Source organism: Bombus affinis, chromosome 2, assembly GCF_024516045.1.
Source record: "Bombus affinis isolate iyBomAffi1 chromosome 2, iyBomAffi1.2, whole genome shotgun sequence".
Lineage (NCBI taxonomy): Eukaryota > Metazoa > Arthropoda > Insecta > Hymenoptera > Apidae > Bombus > Bombus affinis.
In genome coordinates, this window is record NC_066345.1 from 2,141,820 (window position 1) to 2,158,635 (window position 16,816).

The following is a 16,816-nucleotide window of genomic DNA, read 5'->3' on the forward strand; positions in this document are numbered from 1 at the left end:
CAACGCAACCAGGAAGTTAACCAAAATCATTAAAAAATACAAAAATGACTGTTTCCAAAAGTACCTCGTCAATTTGTCCCCCTCTGCCGACTCCAACTTCTCACTATGGAAGACTTCCAGTCTTTATATTTACCTAATTATGTTTTTATAACGATATTAAGACAATTTAAATTGTAAACAAAGTCGGCAGTTGAACAAACATTGGGAATCTTTCCAAACATTTTTTAAAGAAAGACCCCGACGTTTTTTCATCTCCGACAGATATAAATAAGTGTAGCGACTCAGAAAGGTCAGTAATAATAATTATTATCGTTCGTCTATCGAATATTATTAATTAATTACCGTTCGTCAACCGAATAATTACCATTGTCTATCGAAGAGTTAGTTATCATTTTGTCAACCGAGGAATCATTATCTTGTCGACCGAAGAATCATCATTTTGTCAACCGAAGAATCATCATTTTGTCAACCGAAGAATTACCATTTTGTCAACCGAAGAATTTTATATCCGTCAGTCTGTCAGTTATTTCAATTGTCAATATCGAAATCGAGTAAGATTTGAATAAATTACTACATATTGTAAATTCACTTTCAAACAACTTTAGTCCTCTCCCGTGTCAATATGCCTCTCCCCGCACATAACAGGTTAGCCGAAAGTGGAAGAATTTGCTTTGTTAAATTATTACTGGTATACACTTCGTCAACTTGTGGTATATCGATACAACTTGTCAATCATCACTTAATAGCTTCTCGTTAATAAATATAATTTGTAACTATTTAATAATAAGCAATATATTCTTAATTATTTAGAAATTTACTTAATAATGTTTAAAAATGCGAATATGTTTAAAAATTATAACGTAAATATATATATTTCATTTCATGTTTTATTAATATATCTCTAATTTAGATTAAATATCTGAAGCTTGAAAGAAACTTTTAAAACTTTCAATACATCGCATACGTTTCAAATTTAGTGCATAGTTCTTAGGTTACATTACCTTCGCTTTCTAATGCATCGTACAATAATCTCTCTTTGTCAGAAAATTTTATAAATTATCTATATGATCATAATCTTATTTCATGGTGGATATATTAGATTTGATGGACTATATTTTAATTTTATTTTATATCACTGTTAATAGAATAGTAAGTAGAAAGATTACGTGTATGCACTGTTATATTTTGCCTATAACAGGAATTTGTAATTCTGTAATTATCTGTCTTCACATAATACTTAAAATTAGCATTTTAAAATCATAATGAACAATATGTTCATTCTGAAAATATTTGTTAAAATACTAGATTTTCTTAAAGAAATCATGTTTGTTGATGTACGTATATATACGTGTGCACCTTAGTGTTGAAATTCTTATAGATATTTGGCTTGAAAATGTTCAGTTCGTAAAATGTAAGAAAATTTTTACGGCGTTTGGTATTGCAATTTCTCGTGTGCATTGCATAGAAACGAAGCCTCGCCGCCTCAACCAATTAAGAATCGGCTAGGCTCACTTTTAGCGGGATACCACCATTCTACTGTCGAAGAGCGAGACTTTTTTTGTTTTCCTCCATTGGTAGACTATTTGACCGTTTTCGTTACCGGTAGCTTGTACAATAAACTTTTGAAAAATAAGTTCGATATAAGTTTATTTAAATCTTTGATTTTGTTTTGCACAGTTCATTGATTAATTGCAGTACATAGTGTTATACGACCGTGCTTATTGCTTACGAATGTTTCATGAAACTAGCCGGCGCCTTTTATCATAAACGTGAAAATTTTACGTGAAAACGTTAAAAACATTAATATTTCTAACCGTGAAAATAAATTAACCAAAATGTTAGTGTTATTTGAAACTCCCGCGGGATATGCAATTTTCAAGGTAAATTATATTAAAAGCTGTAACTTAACACTTAACCTAAAAAATGTTGCACGTGTTCGTGCCGCTAATAATTTTAGGTTTACTTTAACAATTTAAGTCTCTTCTTACGTTTTAAATACGGTGTAAACACCTTATTGGCATAAATATGTACCATAAAATCACGTTTGTTTCTTACAGTTACTTGATGAGGATAAGTTAACAGAAGTAGAAAATCTTTATCATGATTTTGAAACACCTGAAGCAGCTAGTAAGATGTAAGTTGATATTTTTGACTTTAATTTTGCATTATAATTATTTTGATAAGTTCTGTTGTTAAAAAATGCATTAACACCTTTAATAGAAGTAATAAATTCGATAGTGCAAGATATTGCATTCAGAACAATTTTAATTTTAATTTTAATATTAAATATCTTGCATTACAGAGTGAAGTTGAAACACTTTGAAAAGTTTGCAGACACTACTGAGGCTCTTGTAGCTACAACTGCAGCAGTAGAGGGTAAACTGTGCAAAGCATTGAAGAAAATTCTTAAAAAACATTGTAATGAACTTCAAGAACAACTAGCTGTGGCCGACGCTAAGCTAGGTAATGCTATAAAGGATAAACTGAGTTTATCTTGTGTCAGTAATACTGCTATACAAGAATTAATGAGATGTATAAGAAGCCAGATGGATAGTTTATTGTCAGGTTTACATAAAAAAGAAATAACGGCAATGGCATTAGGTTTAGCACATAGCCTTTCTAGGTACAAATTGAAATTTTCACCCGATAAAGTTGATACAATGATAATACAAGCTGTTTGTTTGTTAGATGATTTAGACAAAGAATTAAATAACTATGTTATGCGTTGTCGTGAATGGTATGGCTGGCACTTTCCAGAACTTGGAAAGATTATTATAGACAATATAACATTTGTTAAAACAGTAAAAGTAATTGGAACAAGGGAAAATACTATAAATTCAGATTTATCTGATATATTATCTGAAGATGTAGAAGAAAAAGTAAAGGAGGCTGCAGAGATATCCATGGGAACGGAAATCTCTGAAGACGATATTTTAAATATTCGACATTTATGTGATCAAATAGTTGAAATTTCTCAATATAGAACACAACTATATGATTATCTTAAAGCAAGAATGATGGCAATGGCGCCAAATTTAACTATTCTTGTCGGAGAGTTAGTGGGAGCTCGTCTAATCTCACATGCTGGATCACTTATTAATCTCGCTAAGCATCCAGCATCTACCGTTCAAATACTAGGTGCTGAAAAAGCTCTCTTTAGAGCATTAAAATCCAAAAAGGATACTCCGAAATATGGTTTAATTTATCACGCACAACTTGTTGGGCAATCTTCAACAAAAAATAAGGGAAAGATGTCCAGAATGTTAGCTGCTAAAGCTTCATTAGCAACTAGAGTAGATGCATTAGGAGAAGATGGCAGCTTTAATCTTGGTGCTGAACATAAAGCTAAATTGGAAGCACGTTTGAGGATTTTAGAAGAAGGGAATTTTCGTAGAATTAGCGGCACAGGCAAAGCAAAAGCAAAATTTGAGAAATATTACACTAAAAGTGAATATATTCAGTATTCTGTTAATGAAGATATAACTCTTCAACATGGAAAAAGAAAACATTCTGAAATTGAAGATAAAGAAACGCTAATCGAAGAAATTACAAAGCCAGTTGAAGAAATTACAAAGTCAGATGAAGAAATGCCTAAGAAAAAGAAAAAGAAGGAAGTTAGTGACAGTGTAGATGAATCTGTAACTCAGGAAGTAGCTCAGTCAGACGAAGTTCTGACAAAGAGAAAGAAGAAAAAAAGGAAAGTACAGGATATAGAACATAATATTGAATCAAAATTTAAATGTGAAGAAGAAGGAGAGAAAGCAGTAGAAAATATTCCTGGGATATCAGGGGGTTAGTTCTTATTTTATCTATTTTATGAATTTTAAATCTATAATATGATATGAGTAAAATTACAAGTAGAAAATATAATATGTACAAACTTAATGTATGTATAAAATAGTTTTTTTTTTTTTTTTTTTTTCTTTTGTCATAGAGCCAATAAAGAAGAAAAAGAAGAAAAAGGATAAGGATCAGGAGATTGAAGAGACTACATTCACAATTGAAGAAACAAGTGAAAAAGTTATGAGAGAAAAAAGGAAAAAAAAGAAAAAGAAATCTCAAGATGAATGAAATTTTTCCAACATATGTAATTTGAAAAAATAATTTTTTAAAAATATGACTATTCATTATCGATTGTAAACTTATATATAATTAAAAAATTAATTTTCTTTAAATATACATATATCATATTATATTTTTATAATAGAATTCAATTCTATATTTTTATAATAGAATTCAATTCTATATTTTTAAATATAAACAATATAATCATACAATTTGAAGATAAGTATTATTAAAATACCAGGTATGTAAATATGAAACCGGAAATTTTGTATAGAAAATACACGTTTATTGTATGAAAATGATTAAAAATATTTTATTCGAAGTATTGCCCATCGCTAGCTATACATTTTTCCCACCTGTCTGGCAATTGGTGGATGCCACGCCAAAAAGACTGTCGCAAACCAGTCAACTAGCCATTTTCGTATATTTTTATGTATCTTATCTTTTATATATCCATATCGTATATTTTATGTCCGGCTTTAGTGTCTTGTTCATTTTTATATATCTTTTTTAATACGATACATGTCTTAAAACATCATTGACATTTACTCGTTGTTATCTATTTCTTTTAATAACACACTTTGAAATTTAAATTTTGTAAATTCATAATTCTGCATGTATGTATTATCTGATTCCAAAATTCTTCAATAGTATTAATGGATGTTTCATAAAAAATTAATTATGAATATCTTTATAAATAATTTATAAAAATTTGTATAATAATTGTTGTACTGATGCATTTAAAATAAATTTAATGATAATACGGTTACATGTAATGAATCAGAAGTGGAATCTATAACAAGTGTATTTACTGTTTATATTCAACTATAAGATATCATTGAAATTTGTTTGCGTTTAATTTAGACGTTAATAAGGAGCTTTTTTTATATTTTAGAATGATTTTTTAAGCAAATTATTGAAAACAAGCAGTTTTGGGAGAAACGTAACTTCCAAAAAGTGCAGATGAACACAACTTCTTGTCAAAAACAAGTTTCAAGCTAGTTTTACATTGCAACTTGTTATTGATTCAAGACTGATCAACATTTATTTGGAACATTTTTTTATTAGATTAGATTTTTTTATTAGATAAAACATCATGGCAGCCATAAATATATATTTAAATAATATGTATATTGGGAATTACTATTGTATTGAAAGTGTAAAAATTAGTTTTAGGAAAACCGGGCAAGAATACTTAACTTAAAATTAACCCGATAAAACAAGATACAAAACGGTTAATAAATCGTTATCAAAACAACATCAAAATGTTATTGAAATGTTCTTGCACCGCTGTCCTTTTACACAATACCATGAACTTTTGTACTTTATCACATTCTATAGTATAATTGATATATGTATATATATGTATGTCTATATATATACATATATTTATTTATGTATCATATTCATTATTTTGAGTTCATATATGAACCAATTTTGCAATTATTTTTTATCTTTCAGAGCAACTAATGTGAAGATATAATTCTCTGTATATCAAGTCTTGCTTCCATTTTCATTTCTTACGTGTTCCACTATTACTTGATTTGTCTGTTCAGGTTTGACATCTATAATAATTAAATTAATCTACAATAGTAATAAATTTGATATATATGTTAAATTTTCTTCACTTTATTATTTATGTAAAATATATCTATATGTATATCTTTGTTTATAAATCTTTTTAATTTGAAAATAAATATTTTAAATGTCATTATATTTTTAACCTAACAAAAACCTAACAAATTCATATATCATATAATATTCATGTAAGTACTTACATTTATTATATTTGTACTGTTATTATTCCTGTCACGGGATTTATTATTATTACTGTTATTATGCAATATATAAACACATATTCTATTGTATTAAATGTTAATATATGTATATGTACTGATAATTGAACGAGTTAAAAGGTTTATAAACGTTTCTAATATTTTTATGAAACATAAAATGTATTAATCCGTACTTTACAAAGTATAAATAATCTAATTTAATCAAGGAAAAATTAGGAAAAAATTAATTTATATCTTTTTAAAGTGATCTATTTATTTAAAAATATTTCTATGCACTTATATATATATAATATAAATATATATATTATATATATAACGTTCAAAGTTGGATAATCCAGGGATCGATTCATAAGTCTGAAAATCGAGAATCGACTTTCCACATCCTAAACTACCACTTTTCCTCTGTCAATCTTCAATACTCTAAATAAAAATTTCCTTCTTGTGACCGTATGTATTTCTAATGCTCGAAATCCTACTTCTTTAACCGTTCGTCTGTGTAATGACTGTTTGGCAAATTGGTTATCCGTAACGACAAATAAGGTCACATTGTCCGTTAACAGAGAAAGTCCTTTTGTTTATCCGCGTTTGAACTTTTAGGAAGTTTACATATATATGTATATATGATAAAGTTACATCTCACATACATATAAAATTATCAAATTTTCTAAATTAAAACAGAAAGATAAGGATCTTAGCAAGTCATTTTTAAGATAAAAAATTGTGGTATTTAGATAAAATAGTATCTGAGATGGAAATTTTTGATTCTTGTAGAAGTTATCTTAATAAATCGGCCCATCATCCAAATTATCGTCTTCATCATCGTAACCTTCTCCATTATCGAAATAATTATTCACGTAATCAGTTCCCTCATCCATTTCCTCATCTAGTTCTTCTTCCTCATCTTCTGCTTGCTCATCATCCTTTCCTTCTGCTTCTTCCTCCTCCTTTTCTTCTTCCTCTGCATCACTTTGTTGCAAATTCTCTTTTTTTTCTAATTCTTGCAACTTTGATTCTATATCAACGTTCTTACGTTTTGTCTGTGAGTTCTTACATTTTTGTCCTTTACGCTTTCGCAATTGAGGCTTTAATTCTACAGGCATTCTGCTCCAATCATATCTGCTCTCGTAACTACTTTTATCAGTAATCAAGTCTTGATATCGATCTGAATACCTCTCAATATCTTTTTTAACTACTAAAGGCAAAACATTGTTAGGCGATTCTCTCATATATTCTGCATATCCTTTCTTTAATTCCAACAAATAACTCATTTCTTTAGTAATATTTAAAGGCAATGGTTTATATTCTAGAAGAGGATATTTTAATGGAGGTTGTAAGACTGGTGGAGGTAATGCTTCTCCTTTAGCAAAGCCTAACTGTTCCGTACTGATTGACATGGAAGGTTTACCTCTTCCCCTGCCACGTCCCGCCATGATAGTATTATATATTTATCTTATTATTATATTCAATAGGATAGAAAAACGCAATGTTTATTCCAAATTTATTAGTAGTTACAAGAATATGTGTTTAATTACTCTAGTCATTTTTCAGCTTAAATGTGAGTATGAAAAATATGAAATATCAGTACTTTAGAAAATTACCTCAGACATTTTAGACCATAAGTTATTTTTTACTTTAATAATCAGTTAATAATTAGGATATTTGACAAAATCGAAGACTTCAGCAGCTAATTCTGTCTTATATATTTTTAACTGATCTCTGCAAGAACATAAGTAGTAATATACTTTAGTATATACTTCAGTAATATACTCAATCTTCAGTTTATAATATGATACATAGATATAATCTCAGTAATATTTAATAGTCAGATTCTGTAAGTAAGCTTAAATAGAATATATTAAATAAATAAAATACATATTTTTAACAACTGTAATATTTGTTTTAATGTATCAAGAAGCGATAAATTTGTTAATATTATTATAAATATATCAATGATACTTTAAATACCATTATATCTGAATAATAATGTAACTCATTGTATATACAACATTTAGTATTCTTAACTTCTGAATTTTATTTTCAAACATGTTACATTTATTTTCTATGAATAAAATATTTAACTTACGGCGGCTGAACTTCGTTTTGAGCACACCGAATTTGTAACTTTTTTTTATATAATATGATAATTTCTTACAAAATGTAAAATTCAAGTAGAATCCAAAAATACTAGTCCTAAGACGTGGAGATCAGTATTGTAAAAATACTGTATACTTGTACGTATATAAAATTAATATGATTTATTAGTACGTTATATTTACTTCACTCATAGTTCATATTATGATCATATAAACTCATACATTGCGAAAGCACGATCATATAAACAGACTTCGATTCGACGTTGACACTCGATTGAAACCAAACATATAGAAGGAACCGTCCGAAGAATGGACCATGATAAATCAACATGGAAGACAAAATAAGGATCTCGTTCTGCACATGCGTGATGTACTATGGATGTTTCAGACAGAGACACTATATTTATCTTTGTCTCATACAACGAGAACTTTGATGTCTTCGATGTTGATTTTTCGTGACACAATTTTCAGACGGTTTACCCTAGCGAGTTTTCATTGATGACTGATGAATGATGACATGTACGTGTGGTTTTGGAAGTTTCATGACAGCACCGTTATGCGGCTTAATAATTGCATACGATACCAAAATGGTGATACCCTCACCAATCCCCCTCTATTACAGTTGCCAGACTTGCGTATACGTGGGTATATATACTATTGCGCAGTACATAGTGTTATACGACCGTGCTTATAGCTTACGAATGTTTCATGAAACTAGCCGGCGCCTTTTATCATAAACGTGAAAATTTTACGTGAAAACGTTAAAAACATTAATATTTCTAACCGTGAAAATAAATTAACCAAAATGTTAGTGTTATTTGAAACTCCCGCGGGATATGCAATTTTCAAGGTAAATTATATTAAAAGCTGTAACTTAACACTTAACCTAAAAAATGTTGCACGTGTTCGTGCCGCTAATAATTTTAGGTTTACTTTAACAATTTAAGTCTCTTCTTACGTTTTAAATACGGTGTAAACACCTTATTGGCATAAATATGTACCATAAAATCACGTTTGTTTCTTACAGTTACTTGATGAGGATAAGTTAACAGAAGTAGAAAATCTTTATCATGATTTTGAAACACCTGAAGCAGCTAGTAAGATGTAAGTTGATATTTTTGACTTTAATTTTGCATTATAATTATTTTGATAAGTTCTGTTGTTAAAAAATGCATTAACACCTTTAATAGAAGTAATAAATTCGATAGTGCAAGATATTGCATTCAGAACAATTTTAATTTTAATTTTAATATTAAATATCTTGCATTACAGAGTGAAGTTGAAACACTTTGAAAAGTTTGCAGACACTACTGAGGCTCTTGTAGCTACAACTGCAGCAGTAGAGGGTAAACTGTGCAAAGCATTGAAGAAAATTCTTAAAAAACATTGTAATGAACTTCAAGAACAACTAGCTGTGGCCGACGCTAAGCTAGGTAATGCTATAAAGGATAAACTGAGTTTATCTTGTGTCAGTAATACTGCTATACAAGAATTAATGAGATGTATAAGAAGCCAGATGGATAGTTTATTGTCAGGTTTACATAAAAAAGAAATAACGGCAATGGCATTAGGTTTAGCACATAGCCTTTCTAGGTACAAATTGAAATTTTCACCCGATAAAGTTGATACAATGATAATACAAGCTGTTTGTTTGTTAGATGATTTAGACAAAGAATTAAATAACTATGTTATGCGTTGTCGTGAATGGTATGGCTGGCACTTTCCAGAACTTGGAAAGATTATTATAGACAATATAACATTTGTTAAAACAGTAAAAGTAATTGGAACAAGGGAAAATACTATAAATTCAGATTTATCTGATATATTATCTGAAGATGTAGAAGAAAAAGTAAAGGAGGCTGCAGAGATATCCATGGGAACGGAAATCTCTGAAGACGATATTTTAAATATTCGACATTTATGTGATCAAATAGTTGAAATTTCTCAATATAGAACACAACTATATGATTATCTTAAAGCAAGAATGATGGCAATGGCGCCAAATTTAACTATTCTTGTCGGAGAGTTAGTGGGAGCTCGTCTAATCTCACATGCTGGATCACTTATTAATCTCGCTAAGCATCCAGCATCTACCGTTCAAATACTAGGTGCTGAAAAAGCTCTCTTTAGAGCATTAAAATCCAAAAAGGATACTCCGAAATATGGTTTAATTTATCACGCACAACTTGTTGGGCAATCTTCAACAAAAAATAAGGGAAAGATGTCCAGAATGTTAGCTGCTAAAGCTTCATTAGCAACTAGAGTAGATGCATTAGGAGAAGATGGCAGCTTTAATCTTGGTGCTGAACATAAAGCTAAATTGGAAGCACGTTTGAGGATTTTAGAAGAAGGGAATTTTCGTAGAATTAGCGGCACAGGCAAAGCAAAAGCAAAATTTGAGAAATATTACACTAAAAGTGAATATATTCAGTATTCTGTTAATGAAGATATAACTCTTCAACATGGAAAAAGAAAACATTCTGAAATTGAAGATAAAGAAACGCTAATCGAAGAAATTACAAAGCCAGTTGAAGAAATTACAAAGTCAGATGAAGAAATGCCTAAGAAAAAGAAAAAGAAGGAAGTTAGTGACAGTGTAGATGAATCTGTAACTCAGGAAGTAGCTCAGTCAGACGAAGTTCTGACAAAGAGAAAGAAGAAAAAAAGGAAAGTACAGGATATAGAACATAATATTGAATCAAAATTTAAATGTGAAGAAGAAGGAGAGAAAGCAGTAGAAAATATTCCTGGGATATCAGGGGGTTAGTTCTTATTTTATCTATTTTATGAATTTTAAATCTATAATATGATATGAGTAAAATTACAAGTAGAAAATATAATATGTACAAACTTAATGTATGTATAAAATAGTTTTTTTTTTTTTTTTTTTTCTTTTGTCATAGAGCCAATAAAGAAGAAAAAGAAGAAAAAGGATAAGGATCAGGAGATTGAAGAGACTACATTCACAATTGAAGAAACAAGTGAAAAAGTTATGAGAGAAAAAAGGAAAAAAAAGAAAAAGAAATCTCAAGATGAATGAAATTTTTCCAACATATGTAATTTGAAAAAATAATTTTTTAAAAATATGACTATTCATTATCGATTGTAAACTTATATATAATTAAAAAATTAATTTTCTTTAAATATACATATATCATATTATATTTTTATAATAGAATTCAATTCTATATTTTTATAATAGAATTCAATTCTATATTTTTAAATATAAACAATATAATCATACAATTTGAAGATAAGTATTATTAAAATACCAGGTATGTAAATATGAAACCGGAAATTTTGTATAGAAAATACACGTTTATTGTATGAAAATGATTAAAAATATTTTATTCGAAGTATTGCCCATCGCTAGCTATACATTTTTCCCACCTGTCTGGCAATTGGTGGATGCCACGCCAAAAAGACTGTCGCAAACCAGTCAACTAGCCATTTTCGTATATTTTTATGTATCTTATCTTTTATATATCCATATCGTATATTTTATGTCCGGCTTTAGTGTCTTGTTCATTTTTATATATCTTTTTTAATACGATACATGTCTTAAAACATCATTGACATTTACTCGTTGTTATCTATTTCTTTTAATAACACACTTTGAAATTTAAATTTTGTAAATTCATAATTCTGCATGTATGTATTATCTGATTCCAAAATTCTTCAATAGTATTAATGGATGTTTCATAAAAAATTAATTATGAATATCTTTATAAATAATTTATAAAAATTTGTATAATAATTGTTGTACTGATGCATTTAAAATAAATTTAATGATAATACGGTTACATGTAATGAATCAGAAGTGGAATCTATAACAAGTGTATTTACTGTTTATATTCAACTATAAGATATCATTGAAATTTGTTTGCGTTTAATTTAGACGTTAATAAGGAGCTTTTTTTATATTTTAGAATGATTTTTTAAGCAAATTATTGAAAACAAGCAGTTTTGGGAGAAACGTAACTTCCAAAAAGTGCAGATGAACACAACTTCTCGTCAAAAACAAGTTTCAGGCAAGTTTTACATTGCAACTTGTTATTGATTCAAGACTGATCAACATTTATTTGGAACATTTTTTTATTAGATTAGATTTTTTTATTAGATAAAACATCATGGCAGCCATAAATATATATTTAAATAATATGTATATTGGGAAGCTCGGAAGATTCGTCTGGATGTTTAAAAAATCCTATTAAATTCGTGTGTAACGACGTGTAAATGCGAACGAACTTTTTGAGAGATCTAATATATGTAATATATATTTACATTCTATATATTTATAGTATATACTAATAGTACATATTTGTAATATAAATATATATTTATATACCTGACACCTATATAATTCGAAAAATATATTTCAAATCGAAATTTAAATGGGAATGAAGCTTTGGAGTAACCTAATATCTGCAATATATGTTTACATTATTTATATTTATAGCGTGTACTTATAGTACATATTTGTGATATAAATATATATGCATATATATGCATATATATATATATATATACAATAATACTTTTCGACATTTGTTTGTATTGAGTTTAACGGAAGAAAATTCTGCATCTGAATTCATATAGTATGCCATTTAATGCTCTTAAAAGATTGTTTCATAACGTTGTCGAGGCGAAGATATTTTACGTTACTTATTATAAATGGATGTAAAAGCCATGTGTGTAACGTTACTTATGTGTTGCTTTACCATTTACCAAGTATAAGAAGAACTTCAGTTGAGTTGCTTAAATTGTAATAATATCTGTTTCATTGAAGGATGTACCTGCGACTAATATCTTGTAATTTTTGTTTACTGTATTACGTTATTTTATTTTGGAATTGGGGTAATATTACATACATTATATATTGCAATATTACATACATTATTTTACAATAATATTACGAATTATTCCACTCATTAATAACTTCTAGTGATTGTGACGGAGTTGCCATAAGCGTAAATTACTATGCCGCTCGATTACAAATGACTGTGGTACAAATCTCGTAAGTGAGAAAACATGTCTGTGTGTAAAGAACACTTACACATGGCTAGAACAACTCCACATGGCTAAATCTGCGCACTTTTCATTGTGTGCAATATATCAACAGCTAGAGACACAAACGTAAGAAGGATAAGAACATTGCTTTCCACGTTTAAATAAAAATGGAACAACAAGCTCTGTGGCCTAAGTTTAGAGCAGTAGGTACAAAGTCAGCACGTCTATATAAACGGTTATACTTAAAAATAATTTTTACTCATTCTGAGAAAAGAAACACAAGCGCAAGAGCCTAGAGTAGAGAAATCAAACATCCAAACGTCTAAAATTTCACACTCTAATTTACATACCATTTTCCTGAGATTAATTGATGCCGGTCAGCGTCTATTGCGTAATAATATTATGTACATTTCACTTTTAGTTAAATATATGCGAATTTCAATGTTAATTCAATAAACCAATATTATAGTGAAAAGCAAGAACAACGTCATTTCACACCTTAATCACTCGCACACAATGTGGAAAATAGGACGTGCAGGATACATTAACGCAACGTTAGTCCCTGAGAAATTATTAAGCTTAAAAACTACGGTCATTATACCCATTGCCTCTTCCCCTCCCAGGTAGCATCTGAACGCGTGAGTGAGGATCTGATAATGAGCACGGAAGGTATTAAACCTAAAAATCTTAGATTAAAGATATGATTAGCAATCATATTTATATCTATTATATTTTGGATATAATGGAGTAGTAGTCTCATTTCATTCAAATTTTAATATCTCTATTTTTATAAATCTTTATATTACCGCATTAATTTGTAATTTGCGATTCTTTCGTCAAAACACATCTCTCAAACACAAAGAGTTATTTAAAACTTGATTTGATCTAGAATCTGCCTGCCGCTTAGTGTTTTCTTTCACGTGAAATTTAATACACCTTAACGGACAGACAAAATTAGAGTTTGATATCTTCATATTTCATATTACTGTGATACTATGTGCTGAATGTGGAATTCAAATAACTGTTCCATCGTAGAATAAGAAATAAAATTAAATATAATCTTCATTAGCATCATGATAGTTGGAATAGTAATTGAAATTTTCATAGTAATAAAGTCTAAGGGTATCAGATACAAAATACTTAAACGAGGTCATTTTGTTATATATTTCAAAATCAATAAATATGCTTGTATGGATACTTAATCTTTGCAGTCATATTGGATATAATTTGATTTTATAATTATGACGAATATGTATATTGCGTAATTTTCAATCATATATACATATACTAATTATCATTATGCTACTGATACAAATTCTTTATATTATAATATGTAAATATTATATTCATATATTAATGCCTTCTAGAAAGGCGATGTGCAAGAAAATTTACCATAAACTGATAATAAATAAAGCACAGACAAGAAAATGTTAGTACTTACGGGAGAAATAAATACCCGCGAACACCATGCTCGTCGAAAGTTCTGTGTCAAGTTTAATGACCAGAGGAAAAATGCATTCGACTCACTATTAGATGCGATATTGTCATTGATATTGCTGTGAAGCAAGGGAAGTCATTATGAAGCCGCTGCCAAATAGGAATTATCGAGTCCAGTGAAAAAAGCGAAAACTGGAAGAAATCTGTAAGAAATCATAGAATTTTATGTGATTGATTTTTAAACACAGTGTTAGTTATTTGTACAGTTTGAAATATTGAAAGAGTGATCTGTTTTAAACATAAGATTTTAATGCAATATCCAATTCAGGAATTTAAAAGTTTAAAGCTTGTTGAATTTTCAAAAAGATTCTCTTATTTAACAATAATTTACATAAAATACAAGTAATACAATTAAATGAAGCACAGAATACAAAATTACTTACATTCTTGTCTTTGAAAGCTTTACTAGGTCCTTTCCAGGCATCAGCAAGTGGAGGAGTAAAGGAGTGAAAAACCTTTAATAAAATATGAATTATTAAAATTTGTTCTAAAAAAAGACAATGATGATTGCTTAACAAAATTAAAGATAGTGAAATATTTCTTTTTTTTTTAAATGTTTTTGTCGTGATGGACGGCCCTGCGGGTGACCGACACCTCCCCGTTTAAGGAGGTGATGGTTCCCTACTGGGAGTCCCTTATAACTAGCGCACGGGATTGCTGTTTGCCAGAGACCAGCCTGAGCCTGTCATCGGCTCGCTTTGGTCTCTTGTGTCTCCGTCCAAAGTTCGAGATGCCTTGCCGGAACGTAATACCGCACCAAGTTCTGCCGGTCTAACGGCAAGGATCCTTCACAAAACCCTGCTCGAGATTTTAGAAAGGATTTAACCTTCTGCCGTGGTGCCGTTGTTTGCCTCTACACCTAAGATCCGTCAGGACAGTCTTGCTTATGAAGGGGAAAGATTCTGCGTCCTCAGCTGGCTTTCGGTCCATTACCGCGGCTTCGACGTTGGTTTCCACAAGATCGTAGCTAAACGAATGAGTAGATTGATCAGTCTGGACGATAGACAGAAGGCATTTCGAACGACTGACAGATACATCGCATCCATTGATGTTGCGAGGGCCTTCGACACCGTATCAAACAGGGCGATTTTGCAGACCTTAGGGCTGAGAGGCTATCCACCATCCATTGTGTAGTATATGGAGTCTGTGTATTCCGATGCTCTCACGACCATTGCGTCTGATGACTGGTAAGTTTCATGCCATCAACCCGACGTATGAGGTGAGGTAGGGAGATCCAATGTCTCCATATATCTTCAATATGGCGGTAGATACAATTTAGCGCAATGAAACATATGAAATATTCCAATTTGTTCTCAAAAACACATTGTTAATTGTTTAAAAAGTTGAATATAATGAGAAGTTAATTTTCAAACTTGTAATTTTAAGAAAAAGAAGAATTGAAATTGTCAAAGCAAATCTGATTATATTTAGTATGAAGGTTAGAATTCTAACGTACAAATTTAGAATTTAGAAATTGAGAATCTAATGATTTTTAAACAATGTTCATCATTTTTATTATATATTTCAATATTAAAACTTAAAGATTCTATTTTAATAGAAATTAAAAATATTGTTGACCATCGAACAACATGGAGGTTAGGGGTACAGACATTTCGCGTAGTCGAAAATCCGTTTATAATTTTTGGCTCTCAGAAAACTTAACAGTATATGTGCATATTTGTATATGTACATACATGTCTTATTACTGTATTTCTACAATAAAATAAGTCAGAGGAAAGAAAATGTTATCAAGAGAATTACTTACATATAAGAGAAAATACGTACTAAAATACCGAAAAGAACACTAGCGTAAGGAATGCAGATCTAGTTGGTTATTTCGTATAGACTCAATATAATCATACAAATAAGCACGCTTGTTGGCCGGTAGTCTCATATACACAAACAAAACAGTACGCCAGTGCCGCCAGTCTTCTTTCCAACACAACAACGCACAATACACATAGTAGACATGTATGTACTAATATGTATATATTTATATTATTTATACGTATATTATATTTTTATGTGATATTGTAATGATCGACATTTGATTGGCCTCACATCGTCAATAATATGGATATTGTTTGCCTGATCGCCTTTAAGCAACGATATCTCATGTTTTTTTATTCGCATGCCCTTCGTTTGCCTGCTAATTCTAGTTTGTTACAAAGCACGTTTAATATTATACAAGTAAATACACAGTATGTACTTGTGTACTGTGAAAGTATATAGAACGAGAAAAAGGTCTGTGTACAAACAAATCCTTGTTATTCAAATATAGTTCAAAGAGAATACGAATAATAAAATAAATAAAAATATAATATATAAAAATACTCACATTCTTGAGATACAGGA

At 29.6% G+C, this 16,816-nt stretch overlaps 2 protein-coding genes and 1 long non-coding RNA gene across 11 annotated transcripts; 1 reads left to right on the forward strand and 2 right to left on the reverse strand.

The window, feature by feature from the left end:
- Window positions 1-1,486: 1,486 nt before the first annotated feature.
- LOC126929012 (nucleolar protein 58-like) lies at window positions 1,487-11,102 on the forward strand. 6 transcript variants are annotated; one of them, XM_050744991.1, is made up of 5 exons: window positions 1,487-1,602; window positions 1,678-1,880; window positions 2,058-2,134; window positions 2,303-3,792; window positions 3,935-4,387. In XM_050744991.1, exons 2-5 carry the CDS (start codon window positions 1,836-1,838, stop codon window positions 4,069-4,071), a joined length of 1,749 nt encoding a protein of 582 aa, XP_050600948.1. In that variant the 5' UTR covers window positions 1,487-1,602; window positions 1,678-1,835; the 3' UTR covers window positions 4,072-4,387. The 6 variants fall into 6 exon arrangements, with proteins under 6 accessions (XP_050600948.1, XP_050600951.1, XP_050600947.1 ...); XM_050744994.1 differs by lacking the exons at window positions 2,058-2,134; window positions 2,303-3,792; window positions 3,935-4,387 and adding exons at window positions 8,715-8,804; window positions 8,982-9,058; window positions 9,227-10,716; window positions 10,858-11,102 and having other exon boundaries at window positions 1,507-1,778; XM_050744990.1 differs by lacking the exon at window positions 3,935-4,387 and adding an exon at window positions 10,858-11,102 and having other exon boundaries at window positions 1,507-1,880.
- LOC126913842 (uncharacterized) lies at window positions 2,948-9,328 on the reverse strand. The gene is made up of 2 exons (XR_007709463.1): window positions 9,185-9,328; window positions 2,948-3,152 (listed from the first exon to the last, which is right to left on the reverse strand). It is a non-coding gene; the product is annotated as an uncharacterized LOC126913842 (long non-coding RNA).
- Window positions 6,207-8,499, reverse strand: LOC126913796 (DNA-directed RNA polymerase III subunit RPC7-like). Of its 4 annotated transcripts, none has more exons than XM_050717072.1 (3): window positions 8,138-8,498; window positions 7,460-7,577; window positions 6,207-7,274 (listed from the first exon to the last, which is right to left on the reverse strand). In XM_050717072.1, exon 3 carries the CDS (start codon window positions 7,253-7,255, stop codon window positions 6,641-6,643), a length of 615 nt encoding a protein of 204 aa, XP_050573029.1. In that variant the 5' UTR covers window positions 7,256-7,274; window positions 7,460-7,577; window positions 8,138-8,498; the 3' UTR covers window positions 6,207-6,640. The 4 variants fall into 4 exon arrangements, with proteins under 4 accessions (XP_050573029.1, XP_050573028.1, XP_050573027.1 ...); XM_050717071.1 differs by having other exon boundaries at window positions 7,945-8,498; XM_050717070.1 differs by having other exon boundaries at window positions 6,207-7,577; window positions 8,138-8,499.
- Window positions 11,103-16,816: the final 5,714 nt, after the last annotated feature.